The 25532-nt window shown below is 40.2% G+C and overlaps 1 protein-coding gene across 12 annotated transcripts in view; it reads right to left on the bottom strand.

The window, feature by feature from the left end:
- The window catches only part of cdk11b (cyclin dependent kinase 11B), a 61348-nt gene continuing 35816 nt past the window's right edge, over positions 1 to 25532 (bottom strand). For 8 of the 12 annotated variants that reach the window (XM_072586025.1, XM_072586030.1, XM_072586024.1 and 5 more), the window contains 16 exons: positions 23542 to 23592; positions 23306 to 23439; positions 18469 to 18591; positions 17728 to 17823; positions 15707 to 15799; positions 15305 to 15370; positions 15033 to 15214; positions 12469 to 12559; positions 11272 to 11393; positions 8875 to 8980; positions 6254 to 6375; positions 5293 to 5400; positions 3539 to 3655; positions 2662 to 2810; positions 1540 to 1729; positions 1 to 400 (listed from right to left, as the gene is read on the bottom strand). In XM_072586025.1, coding sequence (XP_072442126.1) covers positions 308 to 400; positions 1540 to 1729; positions 2662 to 2810; positions 3539 to 3655; positions 5293 to 5400; positions 6254 to 6375; positions 8875 to 8980; positions 11272 to 11393; positions 12469 to 12559; positions 15033 to 15214; positions 15305 to 15370; positions 15707 to 15799; positions 17728 to 17823; positions 18469 to 18591; positions 23306 to 23439; positions 23542 to 23592 — 1843 coding nt within the window. In that variant the 3' untranslated portion in view covers positions 1 to 307. The remainder of the gene's footprint in view (positions 401 to 1539; positions 1730 to 2661; positions 2811 to 3538; positions 3656 to 5292; positions 5401 to 6253; positions 6376 to 8874; positions 8981 to 11271; positions 11394 to 12468; positions 12560 to 15032; positions 15215 to 15304; positions 15371 to 15706; positions 15800 to 17727; positions 17824 to 18468; positions 18592 to 23305; positions 23440 to 23541; positions 23593 to 25532) is intronic. The other 4 variants (XM_072586031.1, XM_072586034.1, XM_072586027.1 and 1 more) reach the window with 3 other exon arrangements.

Here is a 25532-nt window from a genome sequence, read left to right as displayed (position 1 = left end):
TGAACTTTTACTCATGTTTATTTTTAAGTTTACCAAAACTCTACATGTACACAAAATATTCCACTTTAACCAGTCAAGTTGAACAATTATTCTCCACATTGCAATTGACTTGATTAAATTATTTTAAATTTTACAAATGGATATTTAAAAGTTTAAAAAAAAGATGGAGCTCGCTGACCTGTAATGCTGTACAAGAAATACAGCACAACTTCCACTAGAGAGCAGAGTTTAAGATACCAAATGTGACAGGCATCTTTGAGCTACTGAATTGTCTTTCACCCTGATCTTCAAATAAAAAGTCAGGGCATTAGAACTTGAGGCTGAAACCTGGTCCAGCAGCAGAGGCTCCCTGGTTGGTGGTTGTCAGATGGAAGCCTGTGTCTTTCAAATCATCATCGCCCTGCAAAAAAGAGAAAGTGTTTGCAAATAGAACAAAGTAAGTGCGTTTACAAAGTATCCGTTTCATTTCTCTCCTTTATTATTTTCTCATGAGATCATGACTGCTAAGAAAGAATTCTTTCCTATAGCTGTTAAGCACTCAATACTGAGGCCAGGCCAGGCCGGGTGGATGACAAATCCAATTTCAGTCAACCTAATTCCCCAGGCAGACAAGTGGCTACATCCAACTGTGTTACACTGAATAAAGTTACCAGGCTTCAGAACAGGATCAATAACAAATATTATACTTTAATCTGTGACAATTTCCTGAAACATCCAAATCTTGCTAATGTGAACAGTTACTGGCGTGGGGGTGTTTTAATCTGTACCAGACCATTTATAACATTCAGAAATTATTTTGCTATAGACAACATTTGAAATGAAAAATACATTTTCATGCTGAAGAGCTATTTCACACAATGGAAGTTTTTTTTGACTGTGTCCACTTGAATAGTGGAGAAAATACCAAGCACTACAAGCATACGTACTTGTCCCAATTGGTGTCAGAATGGGAGTGCGCGAAGCAAAACATGTCAGTTTGAAAGAGAGAGAGATTGAAAATACAATGGAAAGGGAGTCAAAAGGGCTTTGAGCTCAGCACAAAAGAACAGACTGTTGAATCATCATTTTAAAACCTTTCCAAGCATTTATGATCAGGTTTAATTTCTCTAATAAGTTAACTCTGTCTACTGACTTTCATTTCACAAACACAATGTCAAATCCCACAGAACTCCACTAATCCCTTCTTGCGCTTCACCAGGATGCTGTTCACTCATCCATGGCTAACTGTTCAACATACCACAGGTACAATTCTCATCCCAGTTTATAATTTGCACCACCATCCTCGAGTTTTGGTTCTAATGCAGAAAAATCTGAACGGATTCACCAAGGTCATAGCCTCCTCGTGTTTAAGTCTGTTATTCAGTCTTCCTATATGGTTTTAGTTTACATCTCCACCCACTTCTCACGGCTTCACTATTGGTTACCCTACTCCTTCGAATCGTCTCTCCAAACTAGACAGTGTGCTAGTTCTCAATATTTTAGCTGACACTTCTGTTCACTTTTCCTACTACCAGTTACGCAGAAATATAAACAACTTACCAGTTGACTATAACCAAGTCCACCCTCAGGGGGCCGAGGACTAGTGCCACGTTTAACTCGTTGCTGCTCACTCTTTGCAGGCCAGGTTGGGAACATGGCTGATTCTATAGGGAGCGGAGTCTCCCTGAAATACTCATGTTTTAATGCTTCTTCCGCTGTAATTCTTTTGGCAGGGCAATAGGTCAAGAACCTGTTTCAAAACGAAAGAGTTCTTGATATTATACAGATCTTGTAACAATATATTTCTTAGCTTTCAAGATATGTGCACTCATCAAAAAATTAAACTTAGGAAAACTAGATGCCCCCATTTCAAAGCCACACAAATGTACTCAAATTGACACAAAATATTGTTCATCTTCAAGTTGATTGAAATGAAGTGAACATTAAATAAGCTTTAATAAAAATGGTAAAATGTTCAAATGCAGCAATTGCTTGCATTGTTTTAAAATTCATGCAAATAAACTTATTTAAGCAGAATTATGGAAAGAATTTAACATTTAGGGTATAATTTGTTTCCAGTTTACATCATTTGTCTTGCACTTTTCAATACAGCAAATAGATCTTTTGTGGTACAGTGCTTGTGTCCCTACCACTCAGCAGATTTCAACACCACACCTTAAGAAGGACATATTGGCTTTGAAGGGAATACAACATAGGTTTACAAGAATGATACCTGGGACTCCAGTTATGAGGAGGGATTACATAAATTCACCAGTTTTCTCTAGAATTCAGAAGATTATGGTGTGATCTGATCAAAATCTTCAAGACGTTAACAGGAAACGTTTGGGTAAACAAATATAAACTTTTTCTATTGGTTTGGGATTCTAAAATTGGGGCAGAGTCTGAGAATTAACGCCACACTATCCAGAAGAGATGTTAGGAAGCACTTCTACTGCACAGGATGGAAAAGGCTCAGAGCTCTTTCCGATGTTTTTTCGGGGCAGAGCTGACAGACTATCAAGAGTAGGCAGGAACATAAGAGTCATCATTTCAGCTACAATCTTAATGATGGAGCAAGCTTTCAGGTCAAGGGATTAACTCTTGCTCTTAATTTATATGTTCTGTAACTTACAGTAAATTAAAACACACTGCTAAATTCACATAGAGGCCCCTAAAACTTACTTGTTCATGAGGTCAAAGCCTTGATCAGATAAAAGGGCCCCAAACCGTTTCCTCAGGTTGTTGAATGGATATTCAGTAAAGGTCATTTTCTTCACTGCAGGAAGTTCATTGTAACCAGGCCAGATCTTCTCACTTGGTGTACCCAGCTCCTGCAAGGAGAAAATCATTACACAGCTCAATATATTAAGGGCGAGCTATATTTTAAACTGTAGCCTTCACTTTCAATTATTCTATCAATGCAGTGTAATTATCAAGGAACTCCTAAACAACCTAGCTCAGATTATCCAAAGATTTTCAAGCATTTTATCAGTCTATATTCCATTCAGATTCTGGGATTAAGGAATTAGCCATTTTATTAAATTTTCCGGATTTGATGATCCACAAGGAAGTGAAGAAGTGGAATGAAACCAAGTGAAGCATTCAATGCAGCCAAGGCATGACTGGATCTGGTGGAAGCATTGGCATAATGGGGGTAGATGCAAAATGGCTAACTACTGCAAGAACAGCATAAGCCTGGCAATTCTTCTCAGAGGTCAAAAATACTGCATGAGGTAGAATTCAAAGTGCTTGCGTTGAAGTGGAAGGTGGAAGGAATGAGCTCCCAAGACAGGCAGCAGCTTCATCTTTAATATTATTAAAGCGATATGGACAGGATCTTTTCTGGTGTATAACAATTTGGGAACCCATCAAAAAAGGCAGGTTTAAAGTCAGTTCCACTGCAGCAGGAAATTAAAGTAATTAGTGTAAAAGAAAATAAATAATACAGACATTACAGATAATCCCAATGTCTGTAGTTCTTTCGGTTTTTAAACAATCCAGCCGTTCGCCTCATTTGTACAAAATCAAGACACACCCCTGTTTTAATATGCTTGTATACCTTAAAGATTTTGTTAATCTGATCAATTTCAGATTTCCCTGGAAACAAAGGTTTCTGAGTTAGGAATTCAGCAAAGATACAGCCCACTGACCACAAATCAATAGCAGTTGAGTATTCCTGCAAAACATAAAGATAGGATGTCAGTAGCAACATTTTCTCTCTCTCACTTCCAAAAAGAAACCCTAGGTCGAGATCATGAGAGATAAGTTTTTAAATATCCACTTTCAGAATCTTTAAGCAATATCAATTGTGTATGAATGCAATCATAGCCAAACAAAAAAGCCCAATATTTGTTCTGTCAAATTTCACAAGTTAAAAACAAGTAAATAAATCTCAACGGAGAGGCATACACTGTTCATAATAATGTGGATGCAAATGTAATTTTACACGAATACTGAAATGAGCCAGCAGATAATGATAATCCACATTCTGCACATCTATTGCAAAATTCTGTTATGAAGTTGTAGGTGTGTACTGTACCTTTGAGAGAGTGCAAGCTGGCAAGGATTTAACAAGCACAGAGTATGCTGAACAATTTTAAAATGTGACATTTGGCTGTGAAACAAATAGCTGGAACTGAGTTTCTATGTTACACAATAAATTCAAGTTTGACCAATCAGTTTAAATTATGCCCCAATATACCAAAACCCAATCAAACTTGATTTTGAACATTTTGATGACATCAAACCAAAGACACAATTTGATGTTTTGGGGTATAAAAATCCGGCATTTTGAACAGTTAGCCAGAACGGCAAAGAGCACCAACCAACTGGCGAAAGAATCACTCTCCAAAAGGTACCTCCTATGAAATCTGTGCAGAAGACTGAAGAAAAAATCCAGAAAAATCTACAGAGGAAGATAATAAGGGGAGACATCGCTGACTGGTTTTGAAAGTTTTTTTTTGTGTAAAACTTAATCGGGGGTTTTCTCAGATCAGTATATTGTTGTAGAGTGGGAGGTAGATAAATCAATCAGACAAAGAGGTAGTTGTTGTTTAAAATGTTCTCTTTTTTTTCTTGGAGTTAAAAAATAAATTGTTATATTTTTCTTTAAATAGTAGGATTTGGAGATTCTTTATTACTCACTTTTACAGATTACGAGGTGAGTTGAGTTTTCCTGTGTCTGGTTAAAATTAGCATGAGGGTTCACCCCATGTCATACAATACTTTCCCCACATCGCCTTACCTACTGAAATGAACTAGCCATATAGGGCAGCATGGTGACTCAGTGGTTCGCACTGCTGCCTCACAGCTGCAGGGACTCAGGTTTGATTCCCACCTCAGATGACTGTGTGGAGTTTGTAAATTCTCCCAGTGTCTGCATGAGTTTCCTCCGGGTGCTCCAATTTCTTCCCACAATCCAAAGATGTGCAGGTCAGATGAAATGGTCGTGTTAAATTGCCCATAGTGTATGTTTACCCCTGCTTTAGGGTAGGGGAATGGGCCTGCGTGGGTTACTCTTCAAAGGGTCAGTGTGGACTTGTTGAGCCAAATGGCCTGTTTCCATACTGTAGGGAATCTAATATGTTCCAGAATTCAGTTCAACAAGGCAAGAGTTTAGCAATTAATACTTAATTAGCTGACTGATAAATCCACAAGAATGTTGCAAAGTACAGCACAGAAGCAGGCCACTTGCATAAAAATAATGAATAGCTTCTCTAGTGATCGGTAGAAAGCATCCAATACAATGATACTGTCAGAAAGAGTACTCTGTTTGTAAATTACCCACCCCATTCCCAGGCTTAGATCACTAACCTTTGCTCCAAGTAACAGCTCAGGGGTTCGATACCAAAGAGTTACTACTACTGGGGTGTAAGGTTTCAGTGGGGAGCCATATTCTCGGGCAAGTCCAAAGTCACCAATCTAGATAATGTTCAGGAAGACATGTTTTAAATTATTCCATGGGCAAGCTAGCATCTGTCACCAAGACAATTCAACAACATATTTTCATTTTCTACAAACATCAAGTGCTTTAAATGGGCCAATCAGAAAGTTGATCTGCTCATAAAGAACCAACACTGTATGTACTGATCTTAGAAAGAAATAGTCAAAGGTCAGTGCTTGCTTTAAATAGTATTTATTGATGATGCAGTCTAAAATGATAAATTATGAATGTGCATTATGTAGACCAACCTGCACCTGCCTGGAATGAGCAGTTAGTTATTGGTGTGAATACAGTATAATGCAGCCAGGTAAGGTCTTAATGCTCTGGCAAAGAGCAGCCAGTGAATCTTAGCAGCAGCAGATTTATTCTTGGTATAATATTGTATAAACAACAGCAGAGAAAGAGTAACTTGAAATCAACAAAATGGGAGGAAAAGAGATTAACCTATTGCCTTTATAGCCATTCTCAGTGATTTGATCACCTACATGCCAATAAAAGCCAAAACTATCCGAGGAACATGGCTGGGAGCAGATGGTTTGCTGGGTTTAAATTAGGAAATGGTACAGCGACCTGTATATAATGAATAGGAAAAGAACATCTCACTTGTTAAACAGGGGACATAACGTGGTTGTAGGAATACGTGGCATTACAACAGATTTGATGTTGCTAAGCTAAGACGCAAAAAAAATAAATTACAAAGCTAAGAATGTGCAGATCCATAACATCTACAGTTTGAACATGGCAATCACAAAGCCTAAAGGCTTCCAGAGAAAGACAGACTAGAGTACAATCCTATTAAAGTGGAATGTGTCTCAATGCAGCAGCACTGACCTTGAGGATTCCCGAATGACTCAGTAATAGATTAGATGTCTTTAGGTCCCGATGCAAGATCCAGTTATCATGAAGATGTCGAACACCTTTTAGAAGTTGTATCATCAGTGTTTTAACTTCACCTGGAAGCAGATTATGAAGACTGAGGAGTTTTCACACATGGGCGATTCTTTGGTCCATGTCAGTAATAGTGCGATTGCCACTACAGTTTTTGCCCTCAACCTTCCCACAACTGTTGAAGTGACTAAAGAGAAACCTTCTATCCTCTGTGTCAATTGTGTTATCATGGTTCCCTTCCTGTGTTTCGCTTTCACAGCCGCAATCACACTGGTTGTTTTTGAAACTTCAATCTTTAGCCTTTATATCCCTTGCTGAAACTTCGCTTCTTTAGCAATACTATCCACAACATTCCATCCGTTTCTGTATAACACCAACACTTACTGTTCTACAATCTCCCATTATTTAATTCTGTGTTGTTCATTATGATGTCTATGAGCCAGAATTTTCTTCATACATCAGCAAGGCTGAAGTTGTCCTGCTCTCCTCTCATTAGAATTACTACATCACTGGCCTGATTTCAGCTCCTGCCCCCTGTGGCAGCTCTCTTGGATTGCATTTGACAGTTCACAATCTCAGCAGCCTGAACAACCAAGGGACACATATATAACCTCTGGTCCTTTTAAGGCTATTCATGTCCAACACCAAAAGATTGCTCTTCCTTGCATCTGCATCGCACTCACTAAATCCCAGATGCTGTCATCTCCAGCCTCAACTGTTCCAAAACTCTCCTAGCCAGCCTTCCAACCTCTACAGGAGAAAGTCATTCAGTCCCTTGAGTCTATTCCATCATTTGGAGAGATTGTGGCCTTAATTCCATCCATGTGCCTAGCTTCCACATCCTTTTACATTATCTAGTAAAATTCTATCAATGCTTTCCAGTCACCCTATCCTGATCAGTATTTGACTCACATCCCTTATGAAATTCTACCAAGAAAAGTCAGAAAATAATCCTAAACACAATTTCTGAGGTTCTGGTACTAGACTAGAAAGTTAAATCTGGACATTTGCCGGCTAGCATCAAAAGTGACAGTGAAGGCCACTGACTGCAGTAAAAACCCAATAAATCACAGGGAAGGGAATGCTGCCTCTCATACCCAGTCTGATGGCCTACCACCTGACACTATCTCAGAATTGGTTCATAGTCCTCAAAGAAACAGATGGGGAATGCTGCCAAAATTACCCACATCCCAAGAAGTATTTATTTTACAAAACGTTCTGGTGAACTAATCATTTTTTTTTAAACTTAGTCAGAAATGGTTGGTACAAAGATCTGGAAGCCTTGCTCCACACAGTGGTCAAATTGCAAACTGCACACAAGTTTTAAAAGCACATCTGCAGATGCAATATTTAAAGCCAACAAGGGAAATGGCCACATTCTAAACAAAATGCATTTAACCACATTGGTTCAGTAATAAATTTCAATTTACAACAGGAAATGAAGAGAGATTTGCGGTGTACTTCAAGATGCCGAGCCATTGACAGCTTGTCCCTATCACATCAAACAGTGGAAGATTTGCTTTTAAGTATTATAATTCCACTAACAATTAAGTCACTCAAAAATCAGTTTCCAAGAAGAATGCTCATTTCATAAACTTACTCTTGAAGCAACTCATTTATAGGACAGATACTGGACAATAAAGGAAAACAATGTAAATTGGTCAGATTATACACATCACTTTCCTCAATCAAAAATGCAGGTATTTTTGAAATGTTATAAAACTTTTATATCTTCACTATGAAGTCACAGTGTCAAAAGAACCTTATGTTGAATAATTTAATTCTGACTTCAAAGTAGTGACTGTCTTCTCAATAATCAGCAAAGATGTCTGAGAATAGTTATTGTCCTTGATACTGGATGATATCCTGTCAAGAGATTTATTGCAAGTGAAGGTGAAGCTGGAAAGTGGAAATTCCACATTGTTATTTGCAATGCTGAAACTCGGGAGGTACCCTGACTCTTGACATAGTTGATGCCCTCATCTCTCGGTGACAATATTTAAGTAAGCTATCAAATATCATGTGCAACTTGACATGGAGCTAAGCAAATGACTTGCAGCTGCAAATCAATTTTTACTGACATTCTCATTTTGAACGCCAAATCGGAGCAAAGGCTTTCAACCTTATACAGAAGTAAATGTGGTACACAGAATCTAGTAATGCCATCATCAAAAATCATAACCTTAAACAACAAAAACAAAACAGGAGGTTAGAGAAACTGAGAACTCGCTCAATCTGAGAATGTTAACCCAAATACCGACAAGTTTTATTGAAGCCAAGGAATATCTTTGTCATTAGAAGTTAGAATTTAAGATTGAAGTAATTCAATACATACATAATTTACAAAGAAAATTTCTGAATCCATAGATTAAAATGTTAGGCTGTATTGTTAGATCCCTAACATATAGAAAAAAACTAAAGAGTTCACTCCATACATTTATTAAACTATGTGCAGAAATAAGAAGCAAAACATTTGCATTACTTCCAAATGCACTAACATTTGCATGTTAAGTATTTCAGATTGCTGACTTTGCGTTGTTCACAATGTGCAACACGGACTGTACCTGGTAAGAATGGTTGCTTCATGGTTTCCATTAAGCTCTTGAGGTCATGTTCAACATAATTCATAACTATGTATATCTTATCCATGTTGCTCCCCACTACAATTTCCTGAAGAAATAACAAGAGATTCAAGAAGTATTTATTTTCACTATTAGCTTTCACTAAGACAGCATGAACTTCACTTCTCTCTCATTTACACAAAATTGCATTTAAATCTATAGCCCTGGGAGAGAGCTGGAAATACAAACAATGTGGATGATGGGGCCCAAAAGTAAAACGGTTTTCTTGCTGGACTGCATTAAGAAGAAAACACTATTCTTTCCAATTCTGAACAACCAGAATGAAGATCTGAATATATTTACCTTTATGGGAGTAATGAGAACCCTTGCACTATAAATGTTATAAGAGTATATTGAACCAGGTTATAACAAGCTTCCACTGTAGTTGCAAGCTTAGGAAGTTCAAAAGTAATTTCCCTTCAGCTGTTCCCTCTCCCACACCTATATTCCAGTAGGTGGCACAAATCCATCAAAGTATCAAATCACACTCAAAAATGATCAACGTAACCTGGAGAATTTAGAGTCATAGAGATGTACAGCATTGAAACAGACCCTTCGGTCCAACCTGTCCATGCCGACCAGATATCCCAACCCAATCTAGTCCCACCTGCCAGCACCTGGCCCATATCCCTCCAAACCCTTCCTATTCATATACCCATCCAAATTCCTCTTAAATGTTGCAATTGTACCAGCCTCCACGATATCCTTTGGCAGCTCATTCCATACACGTACCACCCTCTGCGTGAAAAAGTTGCCCCTTAGGTCTCTTTTATATCTTTCCCCTCTCACCCTAAACCTTTGCTCTTTAGTTCTGGACTTCCCGACCCCAGGGAAAAGACTTTGCCTATTTATCCTATCCATGCCCCTCATAATTTTGTAAACCTATATAAGGTCACCCCTTAGCCTCCGATGCTCCAGGGAAAACAGCCCCACCCTGTTCAGCCTCTCCCTGTAGCTCAGATCCTCCAACCCTGGCAACATCCTTGTAAATCTTTTCTGAACCCTTTCAAGTTTCACAATATCTTTCCAACAGGAAGGAGACCAGAATTGCACGCAATATTCCAACAGTGCCTAACCAATGTCCTAGACAGCCGCAACATGACCTCCCAACTGCTGTACTCAATACTCTGACCAATAAAGGAAAGCATACCAAATGCCTTCTTCACTATCCTATCTACCTGCGACTCCACTTTCAAGGAGCTATGAACCTGCACTCCAAGGTCTCTTTGTTCAGCAACACTCTCAAGGACCTTACCATTAAGGTGTATAAGTCCTGCCAAGATTTGCTTTCCCAAAATGCAGCAACTCGCATTTATCTGAATTAAACTCCATCTGCCACTTCTCAGCCCATTGGCTCATCTGGTCCAGATCCTGTTGTAATCTGAGGTAACCCTCTTCACTGTCCACTTCATTTCCAATTTTGGTGTCATCTGCAAACTTACTAACTGTACCTCTTATGCTCGCATCCAAATCATTTATGTAAATTACAATAAGTAGAGGGCCCAGCACCGATCCTTGTGGCACTTCACTGGTCACAGGCCTCCAGTCTGAAAAACAACCCTCCACCACCACCCTCTGTCTTCTACCTTTGAGCCAGTTCTGTATCCAAATGGCTAGTTCTCCCTGTATTCCATGAGGTCTAACCTTGCTAATCAGTCTCCCATGGGGAACCTTGTCGAATGCCTTACTGAAGTCCATATAAATCTCATCTACTGCTCTGCCCTCATCAATCTTCTTTGTTACTTCTTCAAAAAACTCAATCAAGTTTGTGAGACATGATTTCCCACGCACAAAGCAATGTTGACTATCCTGAATCAGTCCTTGCCTTCCCAAATACATGTACATCCTGTCCCTCAGGATTCCCTCCAACAACTTGCCCACCACCGAGGTCAGGTTCACCGGTCTATAGTTCACTGATTTGTCTTTACCGCCCTTCTCAAACAGTGGCACCACGTTTGTCAACCTCCAGTCTTCCGACCCCTCACCTGTGACTATCGATGATACAAATATCTCAGCGACGCCCAGCAATCACTTCTCTAGCTTCCCACAGAGTTCTCGGGTACACCTGATCAGGTCCTGGGGATTTATCCACCTTTAAACGTTTCAAGACATCCAGCACTTCCTCCTCTGTAATCTGGACATTTTGCAAGATGTCACCATCTATTTCCCTATAGTCTATATCTTCCATATTCTTTTCCACAGTAAATACTGAATTTCTGCAAACTTTGCTTAAAAATTCCAGTCGAAACTGGATCTAATCTAGCTTGGTTAAAAACCAGGATAACCTTAAGTCTCTCAGAATGTCTCTGCCCCACACAAAAGTAATTGTTGCTTGCTTACCCTAACAGTGACAATGTTTGGGTGCTGTGCTTTCAAAATTGTGTTGATTTCTCGGAGAGACGTAATTGGAAACCCTTCCTTCTCCTTTTCCATTTTTAATCGTTTCAAAGCCACTATCTCATCTGAAACAAATCAATCCCAACATATCATCCTATGGCATCTTCAGGATTCCTGATTCAAAGTTATTATTTATATATTTATGTCATTTACAAGTTCTAACAAAATACAAAAACTGGCTATAATTCTATATAGGAGCCAAAGGTGGATTAAATCTATAGATCAGGCAGACTGTATTCTTACATCCCTAACGTAAAAAAAACAAGAGTTCGATCCATACATTTATTGAACTATGTGGTTACCTTTGCAAGAGACAAGAGCTTCATTTTGATGTTGCAATATTATTTACTTTGAAAACTATCCAGTGCAACAGAGGATAGTTATGTGAATCCCTGAATACTGCCTTAACAGAGAAATGAAGATTTGATATTCTTAGCTTTTTGGAAAAGGAAGGAGCTCTGAAATCCATATCTCTAAAAGAACAAGTTACATTAAAATATACTGTAACCTCACAAAAAGCAATGTGTAGTTATAAAAGTATACTAATGACTAGCCTCAAAAGTAAGTGATGTTTCTCTGCACAAGTCATAAGTAGGTGATGGAATATGTAATGCTAGCTCTGCATTTAGCCTGTCTGCAGTCTGACCTGATGAGTGGCCTTCTCCAACACTGATGATAGTGATTATCCATTAATTCCTGAAGTGGCACGCAGTGATCAGAAGTATCAGATTAATTCTCCCAAGTGGTCCCACTAACACTGGCGCTTGATTTGTTTACTCTAGTCTTGGACTAATGTGCTTCAATCTTAACTGTCTTCTGAAGTGATGAAAAGTCAAACTGCTATATATATATAAAAACAAGAAGATCCACCACCCCAGGATAACTTCAGACATATAAAATAAATGATGATCACACTCCAATTAGAAAAATAAAAGATTTCATGATGTTACCACCTCTTCTGATGGCCTTTACATTAACTTGATGAAACTACCTTTCAGGTAACCCAGTACTCTGATCTGCCACTACTGGCTTTTTCACTTTTTAAGTTGTGCAAGTCTTAAACAACTAAACAAAAATCAAACTGCCTGAATTATCTGCTTGCAAATAGCTAATTACATTGTATTGAAAACCACCACTCACCTGTCTTTTTGTCTTTAGCTCTATAAACTACACCATAAGTTCCTTCTTCAATTCTATTAAGACACTGAAATTCTTCTACACTGCGGCAACCCTTGAATCAAATAAACAAAGATAAATTAAATTTGTGGTTATAGCACATTTTTAAGGATGTTACAAATGTACAATACACAATTTCTTTTTCTTTTATCAATAAAAGGGGTGCGATCACTGAGAAATGCTGAAACAATCAGGACAGCAGTACTTAGACAATAGGTGCAGGAGTAGGCCATTCGGCCCTTTGAGTCGGCACCACCATTCATGATGATCATGGCTGATCATCCACAATCAATATCCTGTTCCTGCCTTATCCCCATAACCCTTGATTCCACTATCCTTAAGAGCTCTATCCATCTCTTTCTTGAAAGTATCCAGAGACTTGGCCTCCACCGCCTTCTGGGGCAGAGCATTCCACACATCCACCACTCTCTGGGTGAAGAAGTTTCTCCTCAACTCTGTTCTTAATGGCCTACCCCTTATTTTTAAACTGTGTCCTCTGGTTCGGGACTCACCCATCAGCAGAAACATGCTTCCAGAATGTCCAATCCTTTAATAATCTTATACATCTCAATCAGATCCCCTCTCATCCTTCTAAACTCAAGTGTACACAAGACCAGTCGCTCCAATCTTTCAGCGCAAGGTAGTCCCACCATTCCGGGAATGGACCTCATGAACCTACGCTGCACTCCCTCAATAGCCAGAGTATCCTTCCTCAAATATGGAGATCAAAACTGCACACAATACTCCAGGTGCGGTCTCACCAGGGCCCTGCACATTTGCAGAAGGACCTCTTTGCTCCTATACTCAATTCCTCGTTATGAAGGCCAGGACGCCATTAGATTTCTTCACCGCCTGCTGTACCTGCATGCTTGCTTTCATTGACTGATGTACAAGAACACCTAGATATCACTGTCCTTCCCCTGTACCTAACTTGACTCCGTTTAGATAGTAATCTGCCTTCCTGTTCTTGCCACTAAACTGAATAACCACACATTTATCCACATTAAACTGCACCTGCCATGCATCCGTCCACTCACCTAGCCTGTCCAAGTCATCCTGTATTCTCATAACATCCTTAACACAAAGCTGGGTGGCAGGGTGAAATGTGACATCAGCAAATTTGCTAATATTACTTGTAATGCCTTCATCTATGTCATTGATGTATATTGTAAACAGCTACGGTCCCAGCACCAAACCTTGTGGTACCCCACTGGTCACCGCCTGCCATTCCGAAAGGGAGCCATTTGTCACTACTCTTTGCTCCTGTCAGTCAGCCAATTTTCAATCCAAGTCAGTATTTTGCCCCCAATACCATGTGCCCTAATTTTGCTCACTAATCTCCTATGTGGGACTTTATCAAACACTTTCTGAAAGCCCAGGTACACTACCTCCACTGGCTCTCCCTTGTCCATCTTCATAGTTACATCCTCAAAAAATTCCAGAGGATTAGTAAAGCACGATTTCCCCTTCATAAATCCATTCTGACTCTGGCCTATCCTGTTACTGCTATCCAAATGAGTCGTAATTTCATCTTTTATAATTGACTCCAGCATCTTTCCCACCACTGACATCAGGCTAACCGGTCTATAATTCCCTGTTTTCTCTCTCCCTCCTTTCTTGAAAAGTGCGGCAACATTAGTCGCCCTCCAATCCGCAGGAACTGATCCTGAATTGATAGAACATTGGAAAATGATTACCAATGCATCCACGATTTCTACAGCCACCTTCTTAACTATCCTGGGATGCAGACCATCAGGTCCAAGAGACTTTATCAGCCTTCAGACCTAACAGTCTATCCAACACCATTTTCTGCCTAATATAAATTCCCTTCAGTTCATCCATTACCCTAGGTCCTTCAGCCACTATTACATCTGAAAGATTGCTTGTGTCTTCTGCAGTGAAGACAGATCCAAAGTACACATTCAACTCTTCTGCCATTTCCTTATTCCCCAAAATAAATTCACCCATTTCTGTCTTCAAGGGCCCAAGTTTAGTCTTAACCATTTTTTTCCCTTTCACACGTGGGGGAATGTAGAGGTTGGGGCAGGAGAGTTACGTGAGCATTAGTTATGGAATTAAAAATATGCTGGTATCTCAGGTTCTTCAAAGTCTCCTGCACAGTAACCTGTAGATGATTAATAATATAAATACACAATATATTTGTTTTGATATATTATTCAAGCAAATATTATAATTAAATTTTTTACATTTGGTGTCAATCTATTTTTGCCCCCCTTCCCTGCTTTCTACATTTCCTTCTGCTGGGTGAGGCTCCTTTCAATAGATTAAATTACTCTTGTTCCAGTGAATCTATAAGACCCTTGTGGATGTGAAACAATTGTGACATCTGTGTATTACCCAGACTAATGAATTAAAATTATTTTTGGATTAAGATTGCTGTGTGCCCCTGCTTTTATCATTTACATTACAAGAAACAGCAAAGTAGCTGTAGTATGCAAATCAATGAATAATTTTAAATGGTTTGGATCAAGTTTAAGATTCTAAGTTGTAAGATTCTGGTTAAATACCTGAAGAGCAGGCAAGTACTGTGGCAATTCTTTTTTCAGTTCAACTGGTGAAACAGGTGGCGAATCAGGAACATATTCCCCTTCGGTGGGAGTATTTGAGACCAAACTCTCCTCCTCCTCCATCTCCTCCTCTTCCTCTTCCACACTCTCTTCTGAATCGTGATCAAATTTTGACTCTGTAACTAAAAATTTCAGTATCAGGAAGTACAAATAACACACAAAAGCGTAACTTACACATTAGATTTGAGAAAGGGAAAACAGACATCATTTACCGATTTGGATGTGATTTCCATTCTGCCTTTCTTCATCACTGAGTTCCTCCTCTTCACTAATTTCTCCTAATGCAAAGAAAGTCAAACCCTTAAAAAGCAGAAAGGTCCTCAATTCTAAATTCTTCGGGTATTTACTCCACTGAAGATTCTAGCATGTTTATTCAGAACCTATTTGGATCAGACAGTGCAAGGAAAAATTAGCTGTTCGCTTCATAAGTAGATACGCATCAGCACTGGGAGAGTGACAGAGGATGACTGTATCCAGTTACAACTTTTTTATTATTTAAAATACCTTTAAGAAGCCATGACACCAAACATGCAGAATTACTCATTGGCAAGAGTGAGCTAGTTTACAGGCGCCTAAGCCTCTGCATGGAACTTTTGTGAAAATTTAGTCCTCACCAGGAGATTGTTCAGATTCGACCTCAGACAGACTGGGAGACTCTTCAGATGCCTCGCTGCTGCTCTCTTCTTCCTCAGAGGCAGTTGCAGACCCTATTAAAGATATTCAGAAACAAAAGCACAACATTGAGTCATAAAATAAGCGTTGAAGGAGGTGTCCACAATGAAGAACCCCTTACAAATATTTTTTTTAAATTACACAATATTTTGTGTAAACATGCTCTGTGAAAGAATAACTTACAGAATTAAGACCACTAAAATAGATTAGCATTAAATTCTGATATAATTGTGGGAAAACGGGTTTGGAAAATGTACTGAGTTCAGCAGTTTATGGAACTTAAATTAAACAAACAATTGCATCAGTCCTCTTGGATGAAAATTGTCCCTGTTAATGTTCAAATTTCTTTTAGCACCTCCTCTTAGGTTAACCACATTATGCATTACTACTTGACTGAAAAGCTCCATAACTCAAAAGGATGATGACACAAAAACAGGCTGGGAGGACCTTTCTATGGATTCATCTTGAGTCGGTCTAACTGTGCAAGATGTAGTCGCTGTAAGAATTGTCATTCTTTGCAGCTAGTTGGGATGGAGGGGCAAGTCGGAGAGAGAGAGTAAATGAGGTAAAAGATGTTTATGTCTCGTGTGACTGTTCTCAATTCATGGATGAATAATCCATATGAATCTTGCTGCATATTGCATACCACGCTCAGGAAATCACCACATAGGCTCTACCATATGAGCCCATAGATGCAACATATTTCGTTGGCAGAACGAGTTGCTTAACATGACAGATTAACATATTACTGTATATGCCACTGAGAGTCAATTGTTTTATTAGTTTGTGGAATGTGGTACTGCCAGCATTTATTTGTTCCTATAATGGTGGAGAATCACATTTATGAAACTTTACAATCCATGTATATACTTCACTGCTGTTAAATTGAGAGGTCCAAAACTTTAACCCAGCATCACTAAGGAAGTACAATTTATTTCCAAGTCTGGATGGTGTGATGGAAATTGCAGAGTAGGAATCCCCCATTCAACCTTTCGCTTCCAGTCAGAAAAGATCATAGGTTTCAAAGATGCTGTCAAAGCAGCCCTGGCAAGGTGAAGTGTATCTTCTGGGCAGTACACATTCTCTCCGTCACTGTAGCAGTAGTAACCGCTTAAGGTAGTGAATAATGTCCTGGAAAGGTGTGGAGCTTCTGAGAACTGCATTCACTCATACAGGGGAGAGCATACTCCATCACACTCTCGCCTGGTGCCTCACAGACGACAAACAGGCTTTGGAGAGTAAGAAGGCGAGTTGCTCAAAGGATTCCAGTCTCTGACCTGATCATGTTACTAGGTGTTTATAGTCCCTAGTTCAGTTTCTGCTCCATGATATCTCTGAGAATGTTCAGGTGAAGAGATTCTGTGATGAATTCAACCACTGAATGTTCAAGGGAAGTGGTCAGAGACTCTATTGTTAAGAGATGATCATTGCTGGGCAATTGTGCACTACAAATATTCCCTGCCACTAAATTAGCCCAAACCTGGAAGTTGTCCAGGTCTTGATGAATGTAGGTACAGATTGTTTCATTATCTACAGAGCTGTGAACTGAACACTGTGCTATCACAGAATAGCTCCATTTCTGACCTCATGAAGGAGGGAAGGCTTTTGATGGCTGGGACTAGGACACTACCCAAAGAAATGCTTACAACAACGTCCCTGAGGCTTACGTAATTGGCCTGCAATAATTACAATGATCTCATTTTATGCCAGTAGAAAGTTTTCCCAGGATTCTCAGTTGCTTCAGTTTTGCTCAGTCTCCTTGATGGCATTCAGGTCAGGTGGTGCTTTATGTCAAGGGTAATCACTCTTACCTCACATCTAAAAAGCAGCTCTTTTGTCCAAGTTTGGACCAAGTCTGTAACAAGACCTGGAGCCAACTATTCCTGGTAGAAACCATTTATTGATGTCTTTACAGTCTAACATTTGTACCCTAGCTTTTGGGAGGCCAGGATATCTACAATACCTGAAGAGGATTCACCAGATGTTGTCTTTCTTTCACTGTCACTTATATCCTGCAAATCAGACAGTGGATCTTTCTCTTCATGCCTCTCCTCTTTAACTGCATAGAAACAAATAGGACAAAGATTTACAGACAGAAATGTTTGACACGCCATTCATTAGCTCTCCTCTGGAAAGTTCTTCCTTAAACATTTTACACTATCAGTCTCCTCTCCAGCCTCACAATTTAGTAACCATAATTTTCCTCTTCAATATTCATACTCTTCGCCTTATTGTTATTTACTAATCAGCTCCCCAATATACCCTCGGAATTGCTTTCTACATCTTGAGTCAGGTTTGCATTCCAGTTGTACAAGGCTTGGGATGAGTCATACGCAATTTGTCTGGAGCGTGACTTGAATTAAGCAGTCAGAAAGGAATCTCTCTGATGGACTTTTCTGATTTGACTGAGGATTTCTTTTATTGCTTCTCAGAGTTTGCGATGTTCTCATTGAGTGAGTAAAATATGGCAAATAGTTGATTGGGCAGAGCATACTTAATAAGCTTTCATTTTTCCACCCTTTTTGGGATTTTACAGCTCAATGCTGGATTGTTACACTTCTTTATGACTATGGGGCACTCATGTAGTGCTACATATATTTCACGAATTCCAATTCAAGTGCAGCTAGCATGAAGCCAGACATAATTTGTGTAAAATTATGTAAGATGTACAATACTTAAAATTTATCCTATATGCTAACTTTACCAATTTTTCTTCCACCTCCAAGTTCAATCCTCTCCGTGTTATACCACACTGGGCTATGACTTCTGTGATGAGACTTTATTTTTGCAGTGTACTCCTCCTTTGCTATTCTTTGCTGTATCATAACTGAAAGGGAACAGGAAAGCTGAATCAAATCAAACTAAACTAAATGGACAAGAATTAAAACAGATAGAAAGCTACATTCTTAAAAAGAAAGCTTTAAATATTACACACATTCCAGCAAAATCATTTCAAGTGGGTTGCATCTTGTGCTAGAGTACTCTGTCCCTTATTTCAGGACAGAGCCATCTGGAAAATGGATTAGTGGTTCTCATTTCCTTGCAAAAAGATAATTGGAATAGCTAAAATCGAAGGCAAAAACAGATCAAATATAGTAAATTTTAAAATCGCTTCATCTGAACAATGCATTAATCATTACTGAACTATCAAGATGGTCTTACACTGAACTACAACACTTTTAATTCCTGCCTGCATTTTGCATCTCACAATGCTACTTTAACCCCAAGAGGCCCATGAGCCTACAGCACACACATGCTGCAACAGTACAGAAATTGAGGCCTAACTAGTTGCTATACTCTTTTCAGGCAAATTTTCATATGCATTATTTGTCCTGGGCTAGACCAGACCAGGCTGAAATCTAATATAACTTGGACCATAAAATATAGGAGCAGAATTAGGCCATTTGGATCATTGCATCTGCTCTGCCATTCAATCACTGCTGATAAGTTTCTCACCCCACCTCTCAATAACCCTTGATCTCCTTAACAATTAAGGATTTATCTCTATCTTAAAGACACACAGTGACTTGGCCTCCACAGCCTTCTACAAGAACACATTTCACATATTAACCACCCTCTAGGTGAAGAAATTCCTCCTCACCTCAGTTCTGAAGGGTCATCTTTTCACTTTGAGGCTGTGCCCTTGGTTCCTAATAGACAATAGATGCAGGAGTAGGCCATTCTGCCCTTCGAGCCTGCACCGCCATTCAATATGATCATGGCTGATCATTCCTAATTAGTATCCTGTTCCAGCCTTATCTCCGTACCCCTTGACTCCACTATCTTTAAGAGCTCTATCCAATTCTTTCTTAAAAGAATCCAGAGACTGGGCCTCCACTGCCCTCTGGGGCAGAGCATTCCACACAGCCACCACTCTCTGGGTGAAGTAGTTTCTCCTCATCTCTGTCCTAAATGGTCTACCCCGTATTTTTAAGTTGTGTCCTCTGGTTCGGCACTCCCCCATCAACGGAAATATGTTCCCTCCTGCCAGAGTGTCCAATCCTTTCATAAGCCTATACGTTTCAATCAGATCCCCTCTCAGTCTTCTAAACTCAAGGGTATACAAGCCCAGTCGCTTCAGTCTTTCCGTGTAAGGCAATCCTGCCATTCCAGGAATTGACCTCGTGAACCTACGCTGCACTCCCTCAATAGCCAGAATGTCTTTCCTCAAATTTGGAGACCAGAACTGTACACAGTACTCCAGGTGTGGTCTCACCAGGGCCCTGTACAGCTGCAGAAGCACCTCTTTGCTTCTATACTCAATCCCTCTTGTTATGAAGGCCAGCATGCTATTAGCCTTCTTCACGACCTGCTGTACCTGCATGCTTGCCTTCATTGACTGGTGGACAAGAACACCCAGATCTCTCTGAACAGCCCCTTTACCTAATTTGATACCATTGAGGTAGTAATCTGCCTTCCTGTTCTTGCCACCAAAGTGGATAACCAGACATTTATCCACATTAAACTGCATCTGCCATGCATCTGCCCACTCACCTAACTTGTCCAGGTCACCCTGTAATCCCCTAACATCCTCATCACATTTTACCCTACCACCTAGCTTTGTGTCATCAGCAAATTTGCTAATGTTATTGCTGATACCATCTTCTATATCATTTACATATATTGTAAAAAGCTGCGGTCCCAGCACGGATCCCTGCGGTACCCCACTGGTCACTGCCTGCCATTTCGAAATGGAGCCGTTAATCACTACCCTTTGTTTCCTATTAGCCAACCAATTCTCTATCCAATCTAGTACTTTGCCCCCAATCCCGTGCGCCCTAATTTTACTCACTAACCTCTTGTGTGGGACTTTATCAAAAGCTTTCTGAAAGTCCAGGTACACTACATCCACTGGATCTCCCTCGTCCATCTTCCGAGTTACATCCTCAAAAAATTCAAGAAGATTAGTCAAGCATGATTTCCCCTTCATAAATCCATGCTGACTCTGTCCTATCCTGTTACTATTATCCAGATGTGCCGTAATTTCATCCTTTATAATAGACTCCAGCATCTTTCCCACCACTGAGGTCAGACTAACTGGTCTATAATTTCCTGCTTTCTCCCGCCCACCCTTCTTAAAAAGTGGCACAACATTAGCCGCCCTCCAATCCTCAGGAACCAACCCCGATTCTATTGAACTCTGGAAAATAATCACCAGCGCATCCACGATTTCCCGAGCCACCTCCTTCAGTACCCTGGGATGCAGGCCATCAGGTCCCGGAGACTTATCAACCTTCAGACCTAACAGTCTCTCCAACACCAAATCCTGGCAAATAGAAATTCCCTTAAGTTCAGGTCCTTCAGCCACTGTTACCTCAGGGAGATTGCTTGTGTCTTCCCCAGTGAACACAGATCTGAAGTACTCATTTAATTCCTCTGCCATTTCTTCGTTCCCAGTAATATATTCCCCTGCTTCTGTCTTCAAGGGCCCAATTTTTGTCCTAACCATTTTTTTGCCTTGGACATACCTAAAAAAGCTTTTACTATCCTCCTTTATATTCTTGGCCAGTTTACCTTCGTACCTCATTTTTTCTCTGCGTATTTCCTTCTTACTAATCCTCTGTTGTTCTTTAAAAGCTTCCCAGTCCTCCGTTTTCCCGCTTATCTTCGCTAAGTTATACTTTTTCTCTTTTAACCTTATATGCTTCTTTACTTCCCTTGTCAGCCACGGCCGCCCATGTCTCCTCCTGGGATCTTTCTTCCTTTTAGGAATGAACTGATCCTGCATCTTCTGCATTATACACAGAAATATCTGCCATTGTTCCTCCACGGTCTTCCCTGTTAAGGTATTATACCATTGAACTTTGGCCAGTTGCTCCCTCATAGCTCCATATTTCCCTTTATTCAACTGAAATATTGTCACTTCAGATTGTACCCACTCCCTCTCAAATTGCAGATTGAAGCTTATTGTATTATGGTCACTACTTCCCAACGGCTCCTTCACTTCGAGGTCACTGACCAATTCTGGTTCGTTACACAATACCAGATCCAGAATCGCCTTATCCCTGGTCGGCTCCAGCACCAGCTGCACTAAAAATCCATCTCTGAGGCACTCCACAAAGTCTCTTTCTTGAGGCCCGATACCATCCTGATTCTCCCAGTCTACCTGCATGTTAAAATCCCCCATAACAATTGTAGTAACATCTTTGCGACAAGCCAATTTCAGCTCCTGATTCAACTTACCTCCAACATCCAGACTACTGTTTGGGGGCCTGTAGATGACTCCCATGAGGGTCTTTTTACCCTTAGTGTTTCGAAGCTCTATCCACACTGACTCTACATCCCCTGACTCTAGGTCCGCCCGCGCAAGGGACTGAATATCCTCCCTTACCAACAAGGCCACCCCACCCCCTCTGCCCGTCAGTCTATCCTTACGATAACACATGTCTCTCTCACTACTGGAATCATCATCTTCATGGCCATTCTATTCAGACCTCTCAGTATTCTTTAAGTTCCAATGACACCCACCCCTATTAATGCTTCTAAACTGCATTGAGTATGTACTCAGAGTCCTCAACCTCATAGGACATCTTGTAGGTCTGACCAGATTAGTTAAAGATCACATCATAGATAGGGCTTCAGTTATAAGACAACAATACTGTCCTCTTTTCAGTATTATTGTGCACCTGACACCTATACTTGCTTTGTAAAAGTAGCTAGGCAAATACAATGTGCCATTCATTTGCAGTCTATCTCCACAAACAGACTAATAACACTACATAGTGACTGACATAAAGCCTTTCCAACATTAAGGAGTTGCCAACTTTATTTTTCATAAAATACAATATGATAATTCCTTGCTAATACACAAACACTGGTGGAATCTAGATTCAATTAATAAATATGGATCATAAATCTGATCTTGATAATGATGACCAAGACAACTATCATGAATTCTTGCAAAAATCCATCTGGTTCACTAATGTCCTTTATCTCAATATCTCACTAATATCTTCACTAATATCTCAAACATAACTGCACATCTACAGCAATGCAGCTAACTGTTAACAGCCCTGTGAAATGGAATGAAGAACAAGTATCAAATGCTACCTTGTCGCATACAATGATAGAAATCAAAATTTGTCTTGGGAAACATATACTCATTCTAATTCAAACACGTTCCTGTAATGCCCTATTGCAAAGATAAAGGTCACAATGGGAGTAATTCAGTAGGAGGATGGCGAGAAAGGGAGTGAGGAGGATGGCGTAGGTGGTGGTGGTGGTGGGGGGGGGGGGGGGGGGGGGGGGGGGGGGGGGAGGGGGGGGGAAGGAGGGGGTGGGCGAGAGAGGGGGATTTCTGTAGCAGTGGTCTGAGATTGGGGCAGGTGATGTTTTGGAGTTTCAAGCTGTATCTTTGTGGTGGAGGGGATTATGGAGGTTCATATATTAACAGCATGCAGGATAATTATTCCAATTTTTTTAAACCAACATCATATAACCATTAAAAACATAACCTGGATTTGAAAATCTAAAAGAATACATTGTATATTAGATATCAGAACTGACAGATTATCAGTCCTAGTTTTAAACAGTATAAATACCTTCTCTCCTGATATCTCGCCCCTTGAGCCTTTCACGTTCCTTCTGTTGCTCCCACTGTTCCTTCTGCTGTTGTTCTCTCTCCCTCATTCTCCTTTCCCGTTCCCTCTGACGCTCAAGTTGCTCAAGACGGTCCCTGGAAGATTCACCACAAGGTGATAAGTTTATAAAAAGTATTCAAACAGAAAACATCAAGTGGTGTTTTCACACTTCACACACAACAGCTCACGTCACTCACCAAGGACTGCCCTGCCCCACACTGCTTGTATCTATAAAAGGTTTCATGTGCCTATCAAAACAAAAACAAAGCCTACTTAAATAACCCCACTGTAGAATCCAGGGAACTTAATTTCAATGTACGGATCGATACACTTCAGTTCTGAAGATCAAAGCTATGTTCTAGAAACTACATTTACAAACTTTTTAATGGTGTAGAAAGCTTCATTTCAGGACCAAGGTCTATCACAACACAAGATAAAGCTTGTTTTCTTGCTATTTTCAATTAGGCAGTAAGTCTGCATTGCACATAACAAATAATATAATGCCATGATTTTTCAGAAGATCGCCGTGGGCTTCTTTCACACATATTTTTTATTGGCAAAAACTGAGCTCTATTCTGCAATCACACAGGAGTAATTCATTCAGCCTGTTCAGCTAACTATTCCGGCCATAAACGTACACAATGAGAAGCAACCTTAACCCTCTAGGATAGAGAATGCTAAAAGTTCATAACCTTCTGAGGAAAAAAATTCCTCCTCCTCTCAGTTCTAAATGATAACCCCTCATCCTGAGAAGATGTCTGTAACTGGACTTCCATGATAAGCACAGATAAGCTTTCAACATATATCCTGTTCCAAACTGCCGCAGAATCCTGTCTGTCTCAATGGGATCACCTTGCTTTCCTCGACACTGCAAAAAAAAAAGTGTCTAATTTACTCAGTCTCTTATCAAGAGACATGATGGCCTAGTTGTAATATCACTAAACTATTAATCCAGAATGTCACTAATGTTCTGGGAACCCAGGTTCAATCCTGCCAGAGCAGATGGTGAAAATTTAAATTCAATTAAAAATCTGGAATTAAGAATCTACTGATGATTGTACAACTTGCTGATTGTCCAAAAAATCTCATCTGACTCATTATTGTCTTTCAGGGAAGCAAATCTGCCATCCTCACTTGATCTGTCCTACATGTGACTCCAGACCCACAGCAACGTGGTTGGCTCTCAATTACCCTCTGAAATGGCCTAGTAAGCTACTCAAATTGTATCAATCGCTACAAAATCCCAACAAAGAAATGAAATTAGACAGACCACCTGGCATTGAGCCACCGGAAAAGACACCGGCAGAAACAGCCCTGTCAACCCTGCAAAGTCCTCCTTCCTAACATCTGGGGGCTAGTGCCAAAATCAGGAGAGCTGTCTCAGATTACTCAAGCAATAGCCTGATATTTTTATACTCATGGAATCACACCTTACACACAATGTCCCAAATATCAGTATCACCATCCCTGGATATGTCCTGTACCATCGGCAGGATAAAACCAGCAGAGGTGTCAGCACAATAGTATACAGTTAGGAGCAAGTTGTCCTTGGAGTCCTCGACATTTACTCTGACCCCATGAAATTTCATGGCTTCAGGTTAGACGTGGACAAAGAAACCTCCTGCTGATTAATACGTACTTGTCCTCCCTTTGGATTATGATCGAGTACTCCTCCATACTGAGCAACAATTGGAGGAAGCACGGAGGGTGGCAAAAGTGCAAAATGTACTCTGGATGGGGGATTATGGGCAACTCAGTAGGACAGCGATTAGCACTGCAGCCTCACAGCACCTCGGACCTGTGTTAGATTCTAACCTTGGGTGACTGTGTAGAATTTGCAAGTTCTTCCAGTGTCTCTGTGGGGTTCCTCCAGTTGGTCTGGTTCCCTCTCACTGTCCAAAGATATGCAGGTTCATTGATACCTAGTTTGGACTTTGCCAGGGTCACTCAGCTCTTGACCTCCTTATAGCCTTGGTTCAATCATAAGCAAAAGAGCTGAATTACAAAGGCGAAATGAGAGTTACAGCCCTTGACAACAAAAGATGCATTTGACTAAATGTGGCATCAAGCCGCCTTAGCAAAACTGGCAGGTGGGACTAGTTAGTTTGGCATTATGTTCTGCATGGACTGGTTGGACCGAAGGGTCTGCATTCATATGATTCAAACGCTCCGCTATTGGAGTCCTATC

This window comes from Chiloscyllium punctatum, chromosome 16, assembly GCF_047496795.1.
Source record: "Chiloscyllium punctatum isolate Juve2018m chromosome 16, sChiPun1.3, whole genome shotgun sequence".
Classification (NCBI taxonomy): Eukaryota; Metazoa; Chordata; class Chondrichthyes; order Orectolobiformes; family Hemiscylliidae; genus Chiloscyllium; species Chiloscyllium punctatum.
Note: the sequence above shows the minus strand (reverse complement) of the source record. Positions and strands in the feature narration are given on the sequence as shown.